The sequence below is a fragment of the Microchirus variegatus genome, assembly GCF_963457635.1.
Source record: "Microchirus variegatus genome assembly, chromosome: 4".
Taxonomy (NCBI): domain Eukaryota; kingdom Metazoa; phylum Chordata; class Actinopteri; order Pleuronectiformes; family Soleidae; genus Microchirus; species Microchirus variegatus.
Genome location: NC_139805.1, coordinates 20,301,091 through 20,327,387, shown reverse-complemented (window position 1 = coordinate 20,327,387; position 26,297 = coordinate 20,301,091). Strand labels below are relative to the sequence as shown.

Below are 26,297 nucleotides of genomic sequence, written 5' to 3'. Positions count from 1 at the left end.
AATTTGACAAAAAAGTCATAGTATAGTATGTCGTCCTAAATTTGACAAAAAAGTCATAGTAAAAGTATGTCGGCCAAAATTTGACAAAAAAGTCATAGTATAGTATGTCGTCTTAAATTTGACATAAAAGTCCTAGTATAGTATGTCGTCTAAAATTTGACAAAAAAGTCCTAGTATAGTATGTCGTCTAAAAGTTGACAAAAATGTCATAGTATAGTATGTCGTCCAAAATTTGACAAGAAAGTCATACAAAAGAATGTCGTCCAAAATTTGACAAAAAAGTCATAGTATAGTATGTCGTCCAAAATTTGACAAAAAGGTCATAGTATAGTATGTTGTCCCAAATTTAACAAAAAAGTCACAGTATAGTATGTCGTCTAAAATTTGACAAAAATGTCATAGTATAGTATGTCGTCCAAAATTTGACAAAAAAGTCATAGTATAGTATGTCGTCCAAAAATTGACAAAAAGGTCATAGTATAGTATGTTGTCCCAAATTTAACAAAAAAGTCACAGTATAGTATGTCGTCTAAAATTTGACAAAAATGTCATAGTATAGTATGTCGTCCAAAATTTGACAAAAAAGTCATAGTATAGTATGTCGTCTAAAAGTTGACAAAAAAGTCATAGTAAAGTATGTCGTCTAAAATTTGACAAAAAAGTCATAGTATAGTATGTCGTCCAAAATTTGACAAAAAAGTCATAGTATAGTATGTCGTCTAAAAGTTGACAAAAAAGTCATAGTATAGTATGTCGTCTAAAAGTTGACAAAAAAGTCATAGTATAGTATGTCGTCTAAAAGTTGACAAAAATGTCATAGTATAGTATGTCGTCCCAAATTTGACAAAAAAGTCATAGTAAAGTATGTCGTCCAAAATTTGACAAAAAAGTCATAGTATAGTATGTCGTCCAAAATTTGACAAAAAAGTCATAGTATAGTATGTCGTCTAAAAGTTGACAAAAAAGTCATAGTATAGTATGTCGTCTAAAAGTTGACAAAAAAGTCATAGTATAGTATGTCGTCTAAAAGTTGACAAAAATGTCATAGTATAGTATGTCGTCCCAAATTTGACAAAAAAGTCATAGTATAGTATGTCGTCCAAAATTTGACAAATAGGTCATAGTATAGTATGTCGTCTAAAAGTTGACAAAAAAGTCATAGTATAGTATGTCGTCTAAAAGTTGACAAAAATGTCATAGTATAGTATGTCGTCCCAAATTTGACAAAAAAGTCATAGTAAAGTATGTCGTCCAAAATTTGACAAAAAAGTCATAGTATAGTATGTCGTCTAAAAGTTGACAAAAAAGTCATAGTATAGTATGTCGTCCAAAATTTGACAAAAAAGTCATAGTATAGTATGTTGTCCAAAATTTGACAAAAAAGTCATAGTATAGTATGTCGTCTAAAAGTTGACAAAAATGTCATAGTATAGTATGTCGTCCAAAATTTGACAAATAGGTCATAGTATAGTATGTCGTCTAAAAGTTGACAAAAAAGTCATAGTATAGTATGTCGTCTAAAAGTTGACAAAAATGTCATAGTATAGTATGTCGTCCCAAATTTGACAAAAAAGTCATAGTAAAGTATGTCGTCCAAAATTTGACAAAAAAGTCATAGTATAGTATGTCGTCTAAAAGTTGACAAAAAAGTCATAGTATAGTATGTCGTCCAAAATTTGACAAAAAAGTCATAGTATAGTATGTTGTCCAAAATTTGACAAAAAAGTCATAGTATAGTATGTCGTCCAAAATTTGACAAAAAAGTCATAGTATAGTATGTCGTCTAAAAGTTGACAAAAATGTCATAGTATAGTATGTCGTCCAAAATTTGACAAAAAGTCATAGTATAAGTATGTCGTCCAAAATTTGACAAAAATGTCATAGTATAGTATGTCGTCCAAAACTTGACAAAAAGGTCATAGTATAGTATGTTGTCCCAAATTTGACAAAAAAAGTCATAGTAAAGTATGTCGTCCAAAATTTGACAAAAAAGTCATAGTATAGTATGTCGTCTAAAAGTTGACAAAAAAGTCATAGTATAGTATGTCGTCCAAAATTTGACAAAAAAGTCATAGTATAGTATGTTGTCCAAAATTTGACAAAAAAGTCATAGTATAGTATGTCGTCCTAAATTTGACAAAAAAGTCATAGTAAAAGTATGTCGTCCAAAATTTGACAAAAAAGTCATAGTATAGTATGTCGTCTAAAATTTGACAAAAAGGTCATAGTATAGTATGTCGTCTAAAAGTTGAAAAAAATGTCATAGTATAGTATGTCGTCTAAAATTTGACAAAAAAGTCATAGTATAGTATGTCGTCTAAAAGTTGACAAAAATGTCATAGTACAGTATGTCGTCCAAAATTTGACAAAAAGTCATAGTATAAGTATGTCGTCCAAAATTTGACAAAAAAGTCATCGTATAGTATGGCGTCCCAAATTTGACAAAAGAGTCATAGTATAGTATGTCGTTCAAAATTTGACAAAAAAGTCATAGTATAGTATGTCGTCCAAAATTTGACAAAACAGTCATACTTTAGTATGTCGTCTAAAATTTGACAAAAAAGTCATAGTATAGTATGTCGTCTAAAAGTTGACAAAAATGTCATAGTATAGTATGTCGTCTAAAATCTGACAAAAAAGTCATAGTATAGTATGATGTCTAAAATTTGACAAAAGGGTCATAGTATAGTATGTCTTCCAAAATTTGACAAAAAAGTCACAGTATAAGTATGTCGTCCAAAATGTGACAAAAATATCATACTTTAGTATGTCGTCCAAAATTTGACAAAAAAGTCATAGTATAGTATGTCGTCTAAAATTTGACAAAAAGTCATAGTATAGTATGTCGTCAAAAATTTGACAAAAAAGTCATAGTATAGTATGTCGTCCAAAATTTGACAAAAAAGTCATAGTATAGTATGTCGTCCAAAATTTGACAAAAAAGTCATAGTATAGTATGTCGTCTAAAAGTTGACAAAAAAGTCATCGTATAGTATGTCGTCCAAAATATGACAAAAAAGTCATAGTATAATATGTCGTCCAAAATTTGACAAAAAAGTCCTAGTATAGTATGTCGTCTAAAATTCTACAAAAAAGTCATAGTATAGTATGTCGTCCAAAATTTGACAAGAAAGTCATACAAAAGAATGTCGTCCAAAATTTGACAAAAAAGTCATAGTATAGTATGTCGTCCAAAATTTGACAAAAAGGTCATAGTATAGTATGTTGTCCCAAATTTGACAAAAAAGTCACAGTATAAGTATGTCGTCCAGAATGTGACAAAAATATCATACTTTAGTATGTCGTCCTAAATTTTACAAAAAAGTCATAGTATAGTATGTCGTCTAAAATTTGACAAAAAAGTCATAGTATAGTATGTCGTCCAAAATTTGACAAAAATGTCATAGTATAGTATGTCGTCTAAAATCTGACAAAAAAGTCATAGTATAGTATGATGTCTAAAATTTGACAAAAGGGTCATAGTATAGTATGTCTTCCAAAATTTGACAAAAAAGTCACAGTATAAGTATGTCGTCCAAAATGTGACAAAAATATCATACTTTAGTATGTCGTCCAAAATTTGACAAAAAGGTCATAGTATAGTATGTTGTCCCAAATTTGACAAAAAAGTCACAGTATAAGTATGTCGTCCAGAATGTGACAAAAATATCATACTTTAGTATGTCGTCCTAAATTTTACAAAAAAGTCATAGTATAGTATGTCGTCTAAAATTTGACAAAAAAGTCATAGTATAGTATGTCGTCCAAAATTTGACAAAAAAGTCATAGTATAGTATGTCGTCCCAAATTTGACAAAAAAGTCATAGTATAGTATGTCGTCTAAAAGTTGACAAAAAAGTCATAGTATAGTATGTCGTCCAAAATTTGACAAAAAAGTCATAGTATAGTATGTTGTCCAAAATTTGACAAAAAAGTCATAGTATAGTATGTCGTCTAAAAGTTGACAAAAATGTCATAGTATAGTATGTCGTCCAAAATTTGACAAATAGGTCATAGTATAGTATGTCGTCTAAAAGTTGACAAAAAAGTCATAGTATAGTATGTCGTCTAAAAGTTGACAAAAATGTCATAGTATAGTATGTCGTCCCAAATTTGACAAAAAAGTCATAGTAAAGTATGTCGTCCAAAATTTGACAAAAAAGTCATAGTATAGTATGTCGTCTAAAAGTTGACAAAAAAGTCATAGTATAGTATGTCGTCCAAAATTTGACAAAAAAGTCATAGTATAGTATGTTGTCCAAAATTTGACAAAAAAGTCATAGTATAGTATGTCGTCCAAAATTTGACAAAAAAGTCATAGTATAGTATGTCGTCTAAAAGTTGACAAAAATGTCATAGTATAGTATGTCGTCCAAAATTTGACAAAAAGTCATAGTATAAGTATGTCGTCCAAAATTTGACAAAAATGTCATAGTATAGTATGTCGTCCAAAACTTGACAAAAAGGTCATAGTATAGTATGTTGTCCCAAATTTGACAAAAAAAGTCATAGTAAAGTATGTCGTCCAAAATTTGACAAAAAAGTCATAGTATAGTATGTCGTCTAAAAGTTGACAAAAAAGTCATAGTATAGTATGTCGTCCAAAATTTGACAAAAAAGTCATAGTATAGTATGTTGTCCAAAATTTGACAAAAAAGTCATAGTATAGTATGTCGTCCTAAATTTGACAAAAAAGTCATAGTAAAAGTATGTCGTCCAAAATTTGACAAAAAAGTCATAGTATAGTATGTCGTCTAAAATTTGACAAAAAGGTCATAGTATAGTATGTCGTCTAAAAGTTGAAAAAAATGTCATAGTATAGTATGTCGTCTAAAATTTGACAAAAAAGTCATAGTATAGTATGTCGTCTAAAAGTTGACAAAAATGTCATAGTACAGTATGTCGTCCAAAATTTGACAAAAAGTCATAGTATAAGTATGTCGTCCAAAATTTGACAAAAAAGTCATCGTATAGTATGGCGTCCCAAATTTGACAAAAGAGTCATAGTATAGTATGTCGTTCAAAATTTGACAAAAAAGTCATAGTATAGTATGTCGTCCAAAATTTGACAAAACAGTCATACTTTAGTATGTCGTCTAAAATTTGACAAAAAAGTCATAGTATAGTATGTCGTCTAAAAGTTGACAAAAATGTCATAGTATAGTATGTCGTCTAAAATCTGACAAAAAAGTCATAGTATAGTATGATGTCTAAAATTTGACAAAAGGGTCATAGTATAGTATGTCTTCCAAAATTTGACAAAAAAGTCACAGTATAAGTATGTCGTCCAAAATGTGACAAAAATATCATACTTTAGTATGTCGTCCAAAATTTGACAAAAAAGTCATAGTATAGTATGTCGTCTAAAATTTGACAAAAAGTCATAGTATAGTATGTCGTCAAAAATTTGACAAAAAAGTCATAGTATAGTATGTCGTCCAAAATTTGACAAAAAAGTCATAGTATAGTATGTCGTCCAAAATTTGACAAAAAAGTCATAGTATAGTATGTCGTCTAAAAGTTGACAAAAAAGTCATCGTATAGTATGTCGTCCAAAATATGACAAAAAAGTCATAGTATAATATGTCGTCCAAAATTTGACAAAAAAGTCCTAGTATAGTATGTCGTCTAAAATTCTACAAAAAAGTCATAGTATAGTATGTCGTCCAAAATTTGACAAGAAAGTCATACAAAAGAATGTCGTCCAAAATTTGACAAAAAAGTCATAGTATAGTATGTCGTCCAAAATTTGACAAAAAGGTCATAGTATAGTATGTTGTCCCAAATTTGACAAAAAAGTCACAGTATAAGTATGTCGTCCAGAATGTGACAAAAATATCATACTTTAGTATGTCGTCCTAAATTTTACAAAAAAGTCATAGTATAGTATGTCGTCTAAAATTTGACAAAAAAGTCATAGTATAGTATGTCGTCCAAAATTTGACAAAAATGTCATAGTATAGTATGTCGTCTAAAATCTGACAAAAAAGTCATAGTATAGTATGATGTCTAAAATTTGACAAAAGGGTCATAGTATAGTATGTCTTCCAAAATTTGACAAAAAAGTCACAGTATAAGTATGTCGTCCAAAATGTGACAAAAATATCATACTTTAGTATGTCGTCCAAAATTTGACAAAAAGGTCATAGTATAGTATGTTGTCCCAAATTTGACAAAAAAGTCACAGTATAAGTATGTCGTCCAGAATGTGACAAAAATATCATACTTTAGTATGTCGTCCTAAATTTTACAAAAAAGTCATAGTATAGTATGTCGTCTAAAATTTGACAAAAAAGTCATAGTATAGTATGTCGTCCAAAATTTGACAAAAAAGTCATAGTATAGTATGTCGTCCCAAATTTGACAAAAAAGTCACAGTATAAGTATGTCGTCCAAAATGTGACAAAAATATCATACTTTAGTATGTCGTCCAAAATTTGACAAAAAAGTCATAGTATAGTATGTCGTCTAAAATTTGACAAAAAAGTCATAGTATAGTATGTCGTCCAAAATTTGACAAAAATGTCATAGTATAGTATGTCGTCCAAAATTTGACAAATAGGTCATAGTATAGTATGTCGTCCCAAATTTGACAAATAGGTCATAGTATAGTATGTCGTCTAAAATTTGACAAAAAAGTCCTAGTATAGTATGTCATCTAAAATTTTACAAAAAAGTCATAGTATAGTATGTCGTCTAAAAGTTGACAAAAATGTCATAGTATAGTATGTCGTCCAATATTTGACAAGAAAGTCATACAAAAGAATGTCGTACAAAATTTTACAAAAAAGTCATAGTATAGTATGTCGTCCAAAATTTGACAAAAAAGTCACAGTATAAGTATGTCGTCCAAAATGTGACAAAAATATCATACTTTAGTATGTCGTCCAAAATTTGACAAAAAAGTCATAGTATAGTATGTCGTCTAAAAGTTGACAAAAATGTCATAGTATAGTATGTCGTCCCAAATTTGACAAAAAAGTCATAGTAAAAGTATGTCGTCCAAAATTTGACAAAAAAGTCATAGTATAGTATGTCGTCCAAAATTTGACAAAAAAGTCATAGTATAGTATGTCGTCCAAAATTTGACAAAAAAGTCATAGTATAGTATGTCGTCTAAAAGTTGACAAAAATGTCATAGTATAGTATGTCGTCCCAAATTTGACAAAAAAGTCATAGTAAAAGTATGTCGTCCAAAATTTGACAAAAAAGTCATAGTATAGTATGTCGTCTAAAAGTTGACAAAAAAGTCATAGTATAGTATGTCGTCCAAAATCTGACAATAAAGTCATAGTATAGTATGTCGTCCAAAATTTGACAAAAAAGTCATAGTATAGTATGTCGTCTAAAAGTTGACAAAAAAGTCATAGTATAGTATGTCGTCCAAAATTTGACAAAAAAGTCATAGTATAGTATGTCGTCCAAAATTTGACAAAAAAGTCATAGTATAGTATGTCGTCTAAAAGTTGACAAAAATGTCATAGTATAGTATGTCGTCCCAAATTTGACAAAAAAAGTCATAGTATAGTATGTCGTCTAAAAGTTGACAAAAAAGTCATAGTATAGTATGTCGTCTAAAAGTTGACAAAAAAGTCATAGTATAGTATGTCGTCCAAAATTTGACAAAAATGTCATAGTATAGTATGTCGTCCAAAATTTGACAAAAAAGTCATAGTATAGTATGTCGTCTAAAAGTTGACAAAAATGTCATAGTATAGTATGTCGTCCCAAATTTGACAAAAAAGTCATAGTATAGTATGTCGTCTAAAAGTTGACAAAAAAGTCATAGTATAGTATGTCGTCTAAAAGTTGACAAAAAAGTCATAGTATAGTATGTCGTCCAAAATTTGACAAAAATGTCATAGTATAGTATGTCGTCCAAAATTTGACAAAAAAGTCATAGTATAGTATGTCGTCTAAAAGTTGACAAAAAAGTCATAGTATAGTATGTCGTCCAAAATTTGACAAAAATGTCATAGTATAGTATGTCGTCTAAAAGTTGACAAAAATGTCATAGTATAGTATGTCGTCCCAAATTTGACAAAAAAGTCATAGTAAAAGTATGTCGTCCCAAATTTGACAAAAAAGTCATAGTAAAAGTATGTCGTCCCAAATTTGACAAAAAAGTCATAGTATAGTATGTCGTCTAAAAGTTGACAAAAATGTCATAGTATAGTATGTCGTCCCAAATTTGACAAAAAAGTCATAGTAAAAGTATGTCGTCCCAAATTTGACAAAAAAGTCATAGTAAAGTATGTCGTCTAAAATTTGACAAAAAAGTCATAGTATAGTATGTCGTCCAAAATTTGACAAAAAAGTCATAGTATAGTATGTCGTCTAAAAGTTGACAAAAAAGTCATAGTATAGTATGTCGTCCAAAATTTGACAAAAAAGTCATAGTATAGTATGTCGTCTAAAAGTTGACAAAAAAGTCATAGTATAGTATGTCGTCTAAAAGTTGACAAAAATGTCATAGTATAGTATGTTGTCTAAAAGTTGACAAAAATGTCATAGTATAGTATGTCGTCCCAAATTTGACAAAAAAGTCATAGTATAGTATGTCGTCCAAAATTTGACAAATAGGTCATAGTATAGTATGTCGTCTAAAAGTTGACAAAAAAGTCATAGTATAGTATGTCGTCTAAAAGTTGACAAAAATGTCATAGTATAGTATGTTGTCCCAAATTTGACAAAAAAAGTCATAGTAAAGTATGTCGTCCAAAATTTGACAAAAAAGTCATAGTATAGTATGTCGTCTAAAAGTTGACAAAAAAGTCATAGTATAGTATGTCGTCCAAAATTTGACAAAAAAGTCATAGTATAGTATGTTGTCCAAAATTTGACAAAAAAGTCATAGTATAGTATGTCGTCCAAAATTTGACAAAAAAGTCATAGTATAGTATGTCGTCTAAAAGTTGACAAAAATGTCATAGTATAGTATGTCGTCCAAAATTTGACAAAAAGTCATAGTATAAGTATGTCGTCCAAAATTTGACAAAAATGTCATAGTATAGTATGTCGTCCAAAACTTGACAAAAAGGTCATAGTATAGTATGTTGTCCCAAATTTGACAAAAAAAGTCATAGTATAGTATGTCGTCCAAAATTTGACAAATAGGTCATAGTATAGTATGTCGTCTAAAAGTTGACAAAAAAGTCCTAGTATAGTATGTCTTCTAAAATTCTACAAAAAAGTCATAGTATAGTATGTCGTCTAAAAGTTGACAAAAATGTCATAGTATAGTATGTTGTCCCAAATTTGACAAAAAAGTCATAGTATAGTATGTTGTCCCAAATTTGACAAAAAAGTCATAGTATAGTATGTCGTCCTAAATTTGACAAAAAAGTCATAGTAAAAGTATGTCGTCCAAAATTTGACAAAAAAGTCATAGTATAGTATGTCGTCTAAAATTTGACAAAAAGGTCATAGTATAGTATGTCGTCTAAAAGTTGAAAAAAATGTCATAGTATAGTATGTCGTCTAAAATTTGACAAAAAAGTCATAGTATAGTATGTCGTCTAAAAGTTGACAAAAATGTCATAGTACAGTATGTCGTCCAAAATTTGACAAAAAGTCATAGTATAAGTATGTCGTCCAAAATTTGACAAAAAAGTCATCGTATAGTATGGCGTCCCAAATTTGACAAAAGAGTCATAGTATAGTATGTCGTTCAAAATTTGACAAAAAAGTCATAGTATAGTATGTCGTCCAAAATTTGACAAAACAGTCATACTTTAGTATGTCGTCTAAAATTTGACAAAAAAGTCATAGTATAGTATGTCGTCTAAAAGTTGACAAAAATGTCATAGTATAGTATGTCGTCTAAAATCTGACAAAAAAGTCATAGTATAGTATGATGTCTAAAATTTGACAAAAGGGTCATAGTATAGTATGTCTTCCAAAATTTGACAAAAAAGTCACAGTATAAGTATGTCGTCCAAAATGTGACAAAAATATCATACTTTAGTATGTCGTCCAAAATTTGACAAAAAAGTCATAGTATAGTATGTCGTCTAAAATTTGACAAAAAGTCATAGTATAGTATGTCGTCAAAAATTTGACAAAAAAGTCATAGTATAGTATGTCGTCCAAAATTTGACAAAAAAGTCATAGTATAGTATGTCGTCCAAAATTTGACAAAAAAGTCATAGTATAGTATGTCGTCTAAAAGTTGACAAAAAAGTCATCGTATAGTATGTCGTCCAAAATATGACAAAAAAGTCATAGTATAATATGTCGTCCAAAATTTGACAAAAAAGTCCTAGTATAGTATGTCGTCTAAAATTCTACAAAAAAGTCATAGTATAGTATGTCGTCCAAAATTTGACAAGAAAGTCATACAAAAGAATGTCGTCCAAAATTTGACAAAAAAGTCATAGTATAGTATGTCGTCCAAAATTTGACAAAAAGGTCATAGTATAGTATGTTGTCCCAAATTTGACAAAAAAGTCACAGTATAAGTATGTCGTCCAGAATGTGACAAAAATATCATACTTTAGTATGTCGTCCTAAATTTTACAAAAAAGTCATAGTATAGTATGTCGTCTAAAATTTGACAAAAAAGTCATAGTATAGTATGTCGTCCAAAATTTGACAAAAAAGTCATAGTAAAAGTATGTCGTCCAAAATTTGACAAAAAAGTCATAGTATAGTATGTCGTCTAAAATTTGACAAAAAGGTCATAGTATAGTATGTCGTCTAAAAGTTGAAAAAAATGTCATAGTATAGTATGTCGTCTAAAATTTGACAAAAAAGTCATAGTATAGTATGTCGTCTAAAAGTTGACAAAAATGTCATAGTACAGTATGTCGTCCAAAATTTGACAAAAAGTCATAGTATAAGTATGTCGTCCAAAATTTGACAAAAAAGTCATCGTATAGTATGGCGTCCCAAATTTGACAAAAGAGTCATAGTATAGTATGTCGTTCAAAATTTGACAAAAAAGTCATAGTATAGTATGTCGTCCAAAATTTGACAAAACAGTCATACTTTAGTATGTCGTCTAAAATTTGACAAAAAAGTCATAGTATAGTATGTCGTCTAAAAGTTGACAAAAATGTCATAGTATAGTATGTCGTCTAAAATCTGACAAAAAAGTCATAGTATAGTATGATGTCTAAAATTTGACAAAAGGGTCATAGTATAGTATGTCTTCCAAAATTTGACAAAAAAGTCACAGTATAAGTATGTCGTCCAAAATGTGACAAAAATATCATACTTTAGTATGTCGTCCAAAATTTGACAAAAAAGTCATAGTATAGTATGTCGTCTAAAATTTGACAAAAAGTCATAGTATAGTATGTCGTCAAAAATTTGACAAAAAAGTCATAGTATAGTATGTCGTCCAAAATTTGACAAAAAAGTCATAGTATAGTATGTCGTCCAAAATTTGACAAAAAAGTCATAGTATAGTATGTCGTCTAAAAGTTGACAAAAAAGTCATCGTATAGTATGTCGTCCAAAATATGACAAAAAAGTCATAGTATAATATGTCGTCCAAAATTTGACAAAAAAGTCCTAGTATAGTATGTCGTCTAAAATTCTACAAAAAAGTCATAGTATAGTATGTCGTCCAAAATTTGACAAGAAAGTCATACAAAAGAATGTCGTCCAAAATTTGACAAAAAAGTCATAGTATAGTATGTCGTCCAAAATTTGACAAAAAGGTCATAGTATAGTATGTTGTCCCAAATTTGACAAAAAAGTCACAGTATAAGTATGTCGTCCAGAATGTGACAAAAATATCATACTTTAGTATGTCGTCCTAAATTTTACAAAAAAGTCATAGTATAGTATGTCGTCTAAAATTTGACAAAAAAGTCATAGTATAGTATGTCGTCCAAAATTTGACAAAAATGTCATAGTATAGTATGTCGTCTAAAATCTGACAAAAAAGTCATAGTATAGTATGATGTCTAAAATTTGACAAAAGGGTCATAGTATAGTATGTCTTCCAAAATTTGACAAAAAAGTCACAGTATAAGTATGTCGTCCAAAATGTGACAAAAATATCATACTTTAGTATGTCGTCCAAAATTTGACAAAAAGGTCATAGTATAGTATGTTGTCCCAAATTTGACAAAAAAGTCACAGTATAAGTATGTCGTCCAGAATGTGACAAAAATATCATACTTTAGTATGTCGTCCTAAATTTTACAAAAAAGTCATAGTATAGTATGTCGTCTAAAATTTGACAAAAAAGTCATAGTATAGTATGTCGTCCAAAATTTGACAAAAAAGTCATAGTATAGTATGTCGTCCCAAATTTGACAAAAAAGTCACAGTATAAGTATGTCGTCCAAAATGTGACAAAAATATCATACTTTAGTATGTCGTCCAAAATTTGACAAAAAAGTCATAGTATAGTATGTCGTCTAAAATTTGACAAAAAAGTCATAGTATAGTATGTCGTCCAAAATTTGACAAAAATGTCATAGTATAGTATGTCGTCCAAAATTTGACAAATAGGTCATAGTATAGTATGTCGTCCCAAATTTGACAAATAGGTCATAGTATAGTATGTCGTCTAAAATTTGACAAAAAAGTCCTAGTATAGTATGTCATCTAAAATTTTACAAAAAAGTCATAGTATAGTATGTCGTCTAAAAGTTGACAAAAATGTCATAGTATAGTATGTCGTCCAATATTTGACAAGAAAGTCATACAAAAGAATGTCGTACAAAATTTTACAAAAAAGTCATAGTATAGTATGTCGTCCAAAATTTGACAAAAAAGTCACAGTATAAGTATGTCGTCCAAAATGTGACAAAAATATCATACTTTAGTATGTCGTCCAAAATTTGACAAAAAAGTCATAGTATAGTTTGTCGTCTAAAAGTTGACAAAAATGTCATAGTATAGTATGTCGTCCCAAATTGGACAAAAAAGTCATAGTAAAAGTATGTCGTCCAAAATTTGACAAAAAAGTCATAGTATAGTATGTCGTCCAAAATTTGACAAAAAAGTCATAGTATAGTATGTCGTCCAAAATTTGACAAAAAAGTCATAGTATAGTATGTCGTCTAAAAGTTGACAAAAAAGTCATAGTATAGTATGTCGTCCAAAATCTGACAATAAAGTCATAGTATAGTATGTCGTCCAAAATTTGACAAAAAAGTCATAGTATAGTATGTCGTCTAAAAGTTGACAAAAAAGTCATAGTATAGTATGTCGTCCAAAATTTGACAAAAAAGTCATAGTATAGTATGTCGTCCAAAATTTGACAAAAAAGTCATAGTATAGTATGTCGTCTAAAAGTTGACAAAAATGTCATAGTATAGTATGTCGTCCCAAATTTGACAAAAAAAGTCATAGTATAGTATGTCGTCTAAAAGTTGACAAAAAAGTCATAGTATAGTATGTCGTCTAAAAGTTGACAAAAAAGTCATAGTATAGTATGTCGTCCAAAATTTGACAAAAATGTCATAGTATAGTATGTCGTCCAAAATTTGACAAAAAAGTCATAGTATAGTATGTCGTCTAAAAGTTGACAAAAATGTCATAGTATAGTATGTCGTCCCAAATTTGACAAAAAAGTCATAGTATAGTATGTCGTCTAAAAGTTGACAAAAAAGTCATAGTATAGTATGTCGTCTAAAAGTTGACAAAAAAGTCATAGTATAGTATGTCGTCCAAAATTTGACAAAAATGTCATAGTATAGTATGTCGTCCAAAATTTGACAAAAAAGTCATAGTATAGTATGTCGTCTAAAAGTTGACAAAAAAGTCATAGTATAGTATGTCGTCCAAAATTTGACAAAAATGTCATAGTATAGTATGTCGTCTAAAAGTTGACAAAAATGTCATAGTATAGTATGTCGTCCCAAATTTGACAAAAAAGTCATAGTAAAAGTATGTCGTCCCAAATTTGACAAAAAAGTCATAGTAAAAGTATGTCGTCCCAAATTTGACAAAAAAGTCATAGTATAGTATGTCGTCTAAAAGTTGACAAAAATGTCATAGTATAGTATGTCGTCCCAAATTTGACAAAAAAGTCATAGTAAAAGTATGTCGTCCCAAATTTGACAAAAAAGTCATAGTAAAGTATGTCGTCTAAAATTTGACAAAAAAGTCATAGTATAGTATGTCGTCCAAAATTTGACAAAAAAGTCATAGTATAGTATGTCGTCTAAAAGTTGACAAAAAAGTCATAGTATAGTATGTCGTCCAAAATTTGACAAAAAAGTCATAGTATAGTATGTCGTCTAAAAGTTGACAAAAAAGTCATAGTATAGTATGTCGTCTAAAAGTTGACAAAAATGTCATAGTATAGTATGTTGTCTAAAAGTTGACAAAAATGTCATAGTATAGTATGTCGTCCCAAATTTGACAAAAAAGTCATAGTATAGTATGTCGTCCAAAATTTGACAAATAGGTCATAGTATAGTATGTCGTCTAAAAGTTGACAAAAAAGTCATAGTATAGTATGTCGTCTAAAAGTTGACAAAAATGTCATAGTATAGTATGTTGTCCCAAATTTGACAAAAAAAGTCATAGTAAAGTATGTCGTCCAAAATTTGACAAAAAAGTCATAGTATAGTATGTCGTCTAAAAGTTGACAAAAAAGTCATAGTATAGTATGTCGTCCAAAATTTGACAAAAAAGTCATAGTATAGTATGTTGTCCAAAATTTGACAAAAAAGTCATAGTATAGTATGTCGTCCAAAATTTGACAAAAAAGTCATAGTATAGTATGTCGTCTAAAAGTTGACAAAAATGTCATAGTATAGTATGTCGTCCAAAATTTGACAAAAAGTCATAGTATAAGTATGTCGTCCAAAATTTGACAAAAATGTCATAGTATAGTATGTCGTCCAAAACTTGACAAAAAGGTCATAGTATAGTATGTTGTCCCAAATTTGACAAAAAAAGTCATAGTATAGTATGTCGTCCAAAATTTGACAAATAGGTCATAGTATAGTATGTCGTCTAAAAGTTGACAAAAAAGTCCTAGTATAGTATGTCTTCTAAAATTCTACAAAAAAGTCATAGTATAGTATGTCGTCTAAAAGTTGACAAAAATGTCATAGTATAGTATGTTGTCCCAAATTTGACAAAAAAGTCATAGTATAGTATGTTGTCCCAAATTTGACAAAAAAGTCATAGTATAGTATGTCGTCCTAAATTTGACAAAAAAGTCATAGTAAAAGTATGTCGTCCAAAATTTGACAAAAAAGTCATAGTATAGTATGTCGTCTAAAATTTGACAAAAAGGTCATAGTATAGTATGTCGTCTAAAAGTTGAAAAAAATGTCATAGTATAGTATGTCGTCTAAAATTTGACAAAAAAGTCATAGTATAGTATGTCGTCTAAAAGTTGACAAAAATGTCATAGTACAGTATGTCGTCCAAAATTTGACAAAAAGTCATAGTATAAGTATGTCGTCCAAAATTTGACAAAAAAGTCATCGTATAGTATGGCGTCCCAAATTTGACAAAAGAGTCATAGTATAGTATGTCGTTCAAAATTTGACAAAAAAGTCATAGTATAGTATGTCGTCCAAAATTTGACAAAACAGTCATACTTTAGTATGTCGTCTAAAATTTGACAAAAAAGTCATAGTATAGTATGTCGTCTAAAAGTTGACAAAAATGTCATAGTATAGTATGTCGTCTAAAATCTGACAAAAAAGTCATAGTATAGTATGATGTCTAAAATTTGACAAAAGGGTCATAGTATAGTATGTCTTCCAAAATTTGACAAAAAAGTCACAGTATAAGTATGTCGTCCAAAATGTGACAAAAATATCATACTTTAGTATGTCGTCCAAAATTTGACAAAAAAGTCATAGTATAGTATGTCGTCTAAAATTTGACAAAAAGTCATAGTATAGTATGTCGTCAAAAATTTGACAAAAAAGTCATAGTATAGTATGTCGTCCAAAATTTGACAAAAAAGTCATAGTATAGTATGTCGTCCAAAATTTGACAAAAAAGTCATAGTATAGTATGTCGTCTAAAAGTTGACAAAAAAGTCATCGTATAGTATGTCGTCCAAAATATGACAAAAAAGTCATAGTATAATATGTCGTCCAAAATTTGACAAAAAAGTCCTAGTATAGTATGTCGTCTAAAATTCTACAAAAAAGTCATAGTATAGTATGTCGTCCAAAATTTGACAAGAAAGTCATACAAAAGAATGTCGTCCAAAATTTGACAAAAAAGTCATAGTATAGTATGTCGTCCAAAATTTGACAAAAAGGTCATAGTATAGTATGTTGTCCCAAATTTGACAAAAAAGTCACAGTATAAGTATGTCGTCCAGAATGTGACAAAAATATCATACTTTAGTATGTCGTCCTAAATTTTACAAAAAAGTCATAGTATAGTATGTCGTCTAAAATTTGACAAAAAAGTCATAGTATAGTATGTCGTCCAAAATTTGACAAAAATGTCATAGTATAGTATGTCGTCTAAAATCTGACAAAAAAGTCATAGTATAGTATGATGTCTAAAATTTGACAAAAGGGTCATAGTATAGTATGTCTTCCAAAATTTGACAAAAAAGTCACAGTATAAGTATGTCGTCCAAAATGTGACAAAAATATCATACTTTAGTATGTCGTCCAAAATTTGACAAAAAGGTCATAGTATAGTATGTTGTCCCAAATTTGACAAAAAAGTCACAGTATAAGTATGTCGTCCAGAATGTGACAAAAATATCATACTTTAGTATGTCGTCCTAAATTTTACAAAAAAGTCATAGTATAGTATGTCGTCTAAAATTTGACAAAAAAGTCATAGTATAGTATGTCGTCCAAAATTTGACAAAAAAGTCATAGTATAGTATGTCGTCCCAAATTTGACAAAAAAGTCACAGTATAAGTATGTCGTCCAAAATGTGACAAAAATATCATACTTTAGTATGTCGTCCAAAATTTGACAAAAAAGTCATAGTATAGTATGTCGTCTAAAATTTGACAAAAAAGTCATAGTATAGTATGTCGTCCAAAATTTGACAAAAATGTCATAGTATAGTATGTCGTCCAAAATTTGACAAATAGGTCATAGTATAGTATGTCGTCCCAAATTTGACAAATAGGTCATAGTATAGTATGTCGTCTAAAATTTGACAAAAAAGTCCTAGTATAGTATGTCATCTAAAATTTTACAAAAAAGTCATAGTATAGTATGTCGTCTAAAAGTTGACAAAAATGTCATAGTATAGTATGTCGTCCAATATTTGACAAGAAAGTCATACAAAAGAATGTCGTACAAAATTTTACAAAAAAGTCATAGTATAGTATGTCGTCCAAAATTTGACAAAAAAGTCACAGTATAAGTATGTCGTCCAAAATGTGACAAAAATATCATACTTTAGTATGTCGTCCAAAATTTGACAAAAAAGTCATAGTATAGTTTGTCGTCTAAAAGTTGACAAAAATGTCATAGTATAGTATGTCGTCCCAAATTGGACAAAAAAGTCATAGTAAAAGTATGTCGTCCAAAATTTGACAAAAAAGTCATAGTATAGTATGTCGTCCAAAATTTGACAAAAAAGTCATAGTATAGTATGTCGTCCAAAATTTGACAAAAAAGTCATAGTATAGTATGTCGTCTAAAAGTTGACAAAAATGTCATAGTATAGTATGTCGTCCCAAATTTGACAAAAAAGTCATAGTAAAAGTATGTCGTCCAAAATTTGACAAAAAAGTCATAGTATAGTATGTCGTCTAAAAGTTGACAAAAAAGTCATAGTATAGTATGTCGTCCAAAATCTGACAATAAAGTCATAGTATAGTATGTCGTCCAAAATTTGACAAAAAAGTCATAGTATAGTATGTCGTCTAAAAGTTGACAAAAAAGTCATAGTATAGTATGTCGTCCAAAATTTGACAAAAAAGTCATAGTATAGTATGTCGTCCAAAATTTGACAAAAAAGTCACAGTATAGTATGTCGTCTAAAAGTTGACAAAAATGTCATAGTATAGTATGTCGTCCCAAATTTGACAAAAAAGTCATAGTATAGTATGTCGTCTAAAAGTTGACAAAAAAGTCATAGTATAGTATGTCGTCTAAAAGTTGACAAAAAAGTCATAGTATAGTATGTCGTCCAAAATTTGACAAAAATGTCATAGTATAGTATGTCGTCCAAAATTTGACAAAAAAGTCATAGTATAGTATGTCGTCTAAAAGTTGACAAAAATGTCATAGTATAGTATGTCGTCCCAAATTTGACAAAAAAGTCATAGTATAGTATGTCGTCTAAAAGTTGACAAAAAAGTCATAGTATAGTATGTCGTCTAAAAGTTGACAAAAAAGTCATAGTATAGTATGTCGTCCAAAATTTGACAAAAATGTCATAGTATAGTATGTCGTCCAAAATTTGACAAAAAAGTCATAGTATAGTATGTCGTCTAAAAGTTGACAAAAAAGTCATAGTATAGTATGTCGTCCAAAATTTGACAAAAATGTCATAGTATAGTATGTCGTCTAAAAGTTGACAAAAATGTCATAGTATAGTATGTCGTCCCAAATTTGACAAAAAAGTCATAGTAAAAGTATGTCGTCCCAAATTTGACAAAAAAGTCATAGTAAAAGTATGTCGTCCCAAATTTGACAAAAAAGTCATAGTATAGTATGTCGTCTAAAAGTTGACAAAAATGTCATAGTATAGTATGTCGTCCCAAATTTGACAAAAAAGTCATAGTAAAAGTATGTCGTCCCAAATTTGACAAAAAAGTCATAGTAAAAGTATGTCGTCCCAAATTTGACAAAACGTCATAGTATAGTATGTCGTCGACCACAATGTCATAGTATGGTATGCCGTCCAAAAATTGTCAAAATTGGTGAAAAACGCCGAAAATGGTTGAAAACGTCATAGTATATTATGTCGTCCAAAAATTGTCAAAATTGTTCAAAAACGTCATAGTATAGTATGTCATCCATAATTTGAAAAAAAAAGGCATAGTATAGTGTGTCGTCCAAATTTAGACAAAAATGTCATATTATAGAATGTTGTCCCAAATTTGACAAAAAGTCAAATCCTTCTATGAGAAGATGAGTCTACATCAAAACATTTCCTGAGGAGGTGATTGTCTCATGATATCGTTTTTGTACACTATGTTCCCATTTAGAGGAAAGTTGTTTATAAACCACTTTGATTGACAGCTGGTATCATTCACTATAGGTGCCTGGGTGCATGTGATGTGATGTGAATTTCCAGATGCAAAACCTCATCATGACACAGGTCAAATCGCAATTCTCCAGCCTTGAACGTTTAGGAGTGCATCTTCTTGTCAGTTATCCAAAATATGACATGTGCCTCTTTCTGCAGTACTTTGTGAGATGGGGGTTAAAAGGTCCATGCTTCACTAACAGATGTGAGAGGTTGAACTTTTCCTCTCTCCTGTACGTTCCTTCTCCTTTCTCATCCCTCCTCTTACCATGCTTGGGTAAAAGTCTTTACCAAGGAATGGGTGTGTCCATCTGAGCATGTCCTGACCGGATCTCTGTCAGAGGGAACCACACTATCAATCTCCCAGCTCCTCTCCTGTCTTCTTCTCTGCCTCTTACTAACCACTCTGCATCCAGACAGACACCACGCGTCTATGAGTGGGCTCATGTTCCTGAATTTGGATCTAAATTGTAAACTCTGAATTGCTGAATCATTTCAAACGGCTTCTCAGTCAGTGGCCGATCACAGTGTAGGATGCTCTTTGGATGGAGATAATGCGGGTGAATGCAAAACCCTTATCTTCATCTTCATATCTTTCATCAGTTTTACACTCGTGAAGTGCATCTATGCCCACTCATAGCAGCTTTGTCTGACTGTCCACTTTTAGACCACAACATATGCACGAAGAGATTTTAGCCTGAAAGAAACACTTTGCCTGTGTGAAATCTACAAGGCTATAGCTGAATCCATTTCAGTTTTCAAGTCTAAAATGTGATCATTATTGGCTCGTGTTTTATATGAGGGCAGAGTGGCTTGTGTTGGTGCAAAGTTGATGTTTGTGTGTTTACCCCCCCGCGCTGTTCCGTCTGTCTGTCCTGTCAGGCTCTGGGGTGGACGACGCTGTGGGAGAGGTTTCCATCCATGTGGAGATTTTTACCCACCCTAACACTGGGGAGCACAAGGTCACAGTGAAAGGTAAACACATATTTCACATTGAAGTGGATCAGGGTGAAGGTTTTATCATTGATACCATAAATTGTAATTTAACAAACCAATTACTCATCAAGGATTAATTACATTAATTTGACACATGTATATATATATATACATATATGATATAAGCAAGTTATATAGTACTGGTGAAACTGAATCTAACATGACTTTATTTCAGTTTATTTATAGCGCTAAAAGCAAAAGCCTGTCCATTAATAAGTCATGAAATCCTATTGTTATCATTATTATTGATGCCAAGGGTTAGGAGTAACCCAGAATCAAATCCCACGTCGACCTTGAAACTGAATAATATGAGTGAGCGAGCCAAGTTGCATTGTTTCTCTGTATTTCCTGTTCACTCACTCACATCCTCTCTCCTTCCTTCACCTCATTTTCACGCCTCATCTCCACATGAATCCATCCTCTTCACCTCCCGTGTTCTCAGTCGTGGCTGCCAATGACCTGAGGTGGCAGACGCAGGGGATTTTCCGGCCCTTTGTGGAGGTCTATATCATCGGCCCTCACCTCAGCGATAAAAAGAGGAAGTACGCCACCAAGTCAAAGAACAACAGCTGGGCGCCTAAATACAACGAAACCTTTACTTTGTGAGTCGTTGATGATGAAGATTGATGTTTCATTTTGAAGTTGTAGACATAGGCTACTGGTGTGAGTTGATGTTTGTGAATTTCTTGTCACGCGTCTCTCAAACCTCAACGTCCGTTCCTCTGCTGCAGCACCCTGAGCAACGAGGTGGGCCCCGAGTGCTACGAGCTGCAGGTGTGTGTGAAGGACTACTGCTTCGCCCGAGAGGACCGCACCGTGGGCATGGCCGTGCTGCAGCTCAAAGACGTGGCCTCCAAAGGCAGCGCCGCCTGCTGGCTGCCGCTGGGCAAGCGCATCCACATGGACGAGACGGGCCTCACCGTCCTGCGCATCCTCTCGCAGCGCAACAACGACGACGTGGCCAAGGAGTTTGTCAAGCTCAAGTCCGACCAGCGCTCTGCCGAGGAGGGCCGCAGCTAAGCGGCAAAGCAGACTTGCAAAACAAAATCAGATGTCGCCAACCTACTGCCCTGGAGGTCTCCTGAGCCTCTGCTAGTCACTGCCCTCGTGATACAGTGTTGTAGAAGCACAGTCACAGTACAATACAGAAGAGAGACATAGTGCTCAGCAAAGCATCACTTTCATTTTTTATCAAACAAAAACAAACACCAGTGTCTTTATTGTTACAGATTATGAAGAACATACTCTTTAATAATATATATATATATATACTTTTCTCTATCTATAGAGGCAATTAATGCCACACCCACCCTTCCACTTCCTCTCCTCCCTCCCCTAAGTGCCAAAAGACAGACGTAAGCACAACAGGACCAACAGACCCATTAACATTAACAACAATAACTGCACGGCCTCAAACATTCACCATATCAGGGTGGGGACCACCTATTGGGAACAACGCACTTTTTATTTAAAGTAATTTTAATATTTTTTCTTCCAAATTATATATATATATATATATATATATATATATATATATATATATATATATATAAAAATACGATGTAGTCTAATATATGAGGGATGTACTGTACAGCACGTGGTTATACGGGGGTTATTCTGTGGACGCGTGGTATCGTCCGTGTCCGTCTTTCTTCCCATCGACCCTGTAACAGAGCGCACTGCCTGACACCACCCTCAATGCCTTCTGTCTCGTTTACCCTCGTACTGTTTGTCCATCTCCCACACGGCGACTGTACTGAGAGATGAGAATGTGTGTGTGTGTGTGTGTGTGTGTGTGTGTGTGTGTGTGTGTGTGTGTGTGTGTGTGTGTGTGTGTGTGTGCGTGTGTGTAAGCGACTGTGTTTGTACTAATGTTGACCTCATGTAGCCACCTGTGTTGCCTGTTACCTGCAATTGCATTCACTAAGCCATCACAAACAAAGAGCGTCAGACATGCGTTTAGTTTCCGAGTGTTTTCACGTTACTGTAAACATTCCTTGGCTCGACAGCATAGATTATATATATATATATATATATATATATATATATATATATATATATATATATATATATATGTATATAAAAGTGGAAGTAAAAGTCTTCCCACTGAAGCCCATGAAGAAGATAGAACATGATGTCGTCATTTAGAAGAAAATAGACGGCACATATGAGTGGACACCAGTGTGATTGACAGCTGGTATCGTCCATGAGGTGCCTGCTTTCAGGTAACAAAAAGTCATACTGTAGCATGTCATCCAAAATTTGACCAAATAAAGTTTTTAGAAAAAAGTGTCAAAAATTTGACCAAAAAAAGTAAAAACAAAAAAAATTCCAAATTTTTTTTTTTAAATGTCTCCAAAATTTGACCAAGAAATTGTCCAAAATTTGACCAAAAAGTTAAAAAAAATGAAATGTTAACAAAATTTGACCAAAAAGTCAAAAAATGACAGCACATATGAGTGGACAGCAGTGTGATTGACAGCTGTATCGTCCATGAGGTACCTGCTTTCAGGTAGCGTTTGAATTTCTGCACTGTAAAAAAGAAAAAGTTGAGAAAACTCAACATTTTAAGGCAATTTACTGCAATCAATTTTTGACTTTACAGCCCAACAAAAGATCTCAGGTTGTTAAAAAGTTCCATCAACTAATATTATTTTGTAACCTGTAAGTTAGAGTTGTGCCAACTTAAAATTCAAAATTGAATTTTTTAATTGAATTTTTTAATTATCTGAACAAGACAGAATTTTGAGTTGGCACAAATCTAACTTACACGTTTGTCTAACAAAATAATATTAGTTGATGGAACGTTTTAAAAACTCAAGATCTTTAGTTGGGCTACACTCAAAAATTGATTGCAGTTAGTTGCCTTAAAATGTTGAGTTTTCTCACCTTTTTCTTTTTACAGTGTAGTTAAAAGCTGCCAATGGCACTCCTCAAACCTGAAATCTCAAGGCTTCACAGCAGGGTTTTTCTCTTGTAAATGAAGTATTACATTCATTTGTATATACAGTCTATGCTCGACAGCTCTATACTGAGCGTGAGAGGCAGATGAAGAAAAACATTTTTTTTATTACTGTATAAAGAAAACTGCACGTAAAAGGAGCTGACACAGGGACTGTTTTTGCAAAACCAACATCCTGGGAGTTAGAAAGTCACACCGGCTCCACCCCACAGAGAGCACAAATTGCTGATTATCTACCAGAACTCACCACCACTCCCTAATGATCCAGCTACAGGTGGAGAGAAATCAGGCCTCGACTCAAGGGCTGTAGATCCAGACCACACCCAGGTCTGGCACTGACACTAAAAATAATTCCTCCAGCTTTAGGCTAAATCACTGACAGAGACACAGTGATGTGAAAATGCACTGCAAACACCACAGTAAACACCACAGTAACACAGTGACTGTGCCCTTCACTGATTGTGTCTGAAATGACACTAAATGTACTGAAATGGCCACTTGACTGTCGAGCACGTCACTGAAGGAACAAAAATGTACTTGTCGTCAAAAAATGCATCCAATATAGGAAATGATGATGTTGGTGATGATCAGGGTCTTTTAGATAATAATGAATCAATGACAGGGTGTTTTTCTTTAATGTTTTTATTATTATTATTATTATTATTATTATTATTATTATGGCGTCTCCTGCCCAAAGCACTCGATCACCACTGAATAATTTAAAACTCCCTCTGCTTTTGAACAAGGTATAAGAACTGAACACTATGCATTTAATCTATCTAAAAAAAAAAAAGAAATCTATGTAGATGAGTCATATTTATGACGCAGTCTTGTAATGTTTACATTGTGGATTATTGTTCTAATTATATCAGCGCAAGCTCGTTTTGTCTGATATGTTGTAAATGCTGTCTCTATGGTAACGGGCCAAACATTACAGGTGTCGTGGAGCTGATTAGAGACTCAGATTAGGAACACAGAGAGAGAGATTGTGGATGGTGTTTATGTTTATTATATTTGGGACGTAACAACCAAACACACCAGACTATGTGAAGGTTGCTGCTCTGTTGTAGAATTGAATTGTGCTCTGATTGATTGGGCAGTGTGTGTGTGTGTGTTTTACTTGTTAGTAAATACAATTCCAGGTGTTTTACACATCTGCTCTTTCTATTACACAACAGGTAAACAACTGTCACATAGCTGGAAAATGCCACGGGGAAAGATTATTATTTATTGCTGTCGACAATGATACTTTACTCGAGGAACTCGGTTTGTGCTTATTCGGGACTAATCACAAGTGAAACAGGACTGTGCACAGAAGGAAGTGGAGGACATGAGGGGTGGGGGGGGTGTAAAAGCACAAAAAAAAAAAGCACAGACAAAAAGAGACAGACATGCATGATCTGTCCTGTCGTGTCCTGCTGTCCACACACTGACAAATGCACAGTAATGCCCGTCCTGTGACTTCCAGACATGGTGCATGATAAGAACAAGTCAAAAACAAAGAAAATAAAATAAAAAACACACTATACATATATATATATATATATATATATATATATATACATATATAAATACATATATATATATATATATGCACGTATATATATATATATATATATATATATATATATATATATAGTGCGAGCACGCATTATTTGATGTTAACTGCCAATTGTTGTCCTTTATTTTGGTATTTTCTTCCTTGTTTTCTATTTTTCAAATGGTTGTGAATATATAAATATGTATTACTGATGATGATGATGATGATGATGATGATGTGCAGTGGTACAAAGTACTCGCATGAGAATTTTTTATACACAAGATGTTTCTAATTTTTTTTTATTATTATTATTATGGTTGTTCTTATTGGGGGTTGATTGACTGACTGATTGGGACTGTGGTCCCGTTGTGTTTCTGCTTCCAGTAAAAAAAAAAAAAAAAAAATACAAATATGTTTGTAAAACGTAATCCTTTCATTGCTTATTTGCCAAAATGCACGAGAAAGCCGCACCTTTTTCCCTTCAATATGCCCGACTTAAAAAAAGGCTTTATATTTAGGGGTGGGGAAACTTACGATAGATGGCCAACGATAACGAATACGTCAAGATATCGGCAATAAGCAATAACTGACATATTGCAAGACAATCATGGATCAATACAATCACAATATCTGAAAAATACAACACTAACAAGGTACAGTGTAGATCACTGATCATCTCGGGCAAAGGAGAAGAGCTCACTAACACAGATTTAGACAGATTTGTGAACGATATTTGAGAGAAATGGTGATTTTGTGTATCTAGAAATCCTCCATCCATCCACATTCTGCTGCTTTATCCTCCACAGGAGGGTCAAGGGGGGGTGCTGTGCCTATCTCAGCTGACATAGGGCGATAGGCGGGGGTCAAACACTGCACAGATCACCACAGGCAATTTACTGCAATCAATTTTTGACTTTACAGCCCAACAAAAGATCTCAGGTTGTTAAAAAGTTCCATCAACTAATATTATTTTGTAACCTGTAAGTTAGAGTTGTGCCAACTTAAAATTCAAAATTGAATTTTTTAATTGAATTTTTTAATTATCTGAACAAGACAGAATTTTGAGTTGGCACAAATCTAACTTACACGTTTGTCTAACAAAATAATATTAGTTGATGGAACGTTTTAAAAACTCAAGATCTTTAGTTGGGCTACACTCAAAAATTGATTGCAGTTAGTTGCCTTAAAATGTTGAGTTTTCTCACCTTTTTCTTTTTACAGTGTAGTTAAAAGCTGCCAATGGCACTCCTCAAACCTGAAATCTCAAGGCTTCACAGCAGGGTTTTTCTCTTGTAAATGAAGTATTACATTCATTTGTATATACAGTCTATGCTCGACAGCTCTATACTGAGCGTGAGAGGCAGATGAAGAAAAACATTTTTTTTATTACTGTATAAAGAAAACTGCACGTAAAAGGAGCTGACACAGGGACTGTTTTTGCAAAACCAACATCCTGGGAGTTAGAAAGTCACACCGGCTCCACCCCACAGAGAGCACAAATTGCTGATTATCTACCAGAACTCACCACCACTCCCTAATGATCCAGCTACAGGTGGAGAGAAATCAGGCCTCGACTCAAGGGCTGTAGATCCAGACCACACCCAGGTCTGGCACTGACACTAAAAAGATATTTGAGAGAAATGGTGATTTTGTGTATCTAGAAATCCTCCATCCATCCACAT

General features: G+C 32.0%; 1 protein-coding gene across 1 annotated transcript in view; it reads left to right on the top strand.

Annotated features, from left to right (window-relative positions):
• unc13a (unc-13 homolog A (C. elegans)) overlaps positions 1–21,133 on the top strand; it is a gene marked incomplete at both ends in the record, with an annotated part of 92,553 nt that extends 71,420 nt beyond the window's left edge. Inside the window, 3 exons of the mRNA XM_083888544.1 lie at positions 20,000–20,092; positions 20,556–20,715; positions 20,845–21,133. Of these exons, the coding sequence (XP_083744670.1) occupies positions 20,000–20,092; positions 20,556–20,715; positions 20,845–21,133 (542 nt within the window). The remainder of the gene's footprint in view (positions 1–19,999; positions 20,093–20,555; positions 20,716–20,844) is intronic.
• Between the last annotated feature and the right edge of the window lie 5,164 nt (positions 21,134–26,297).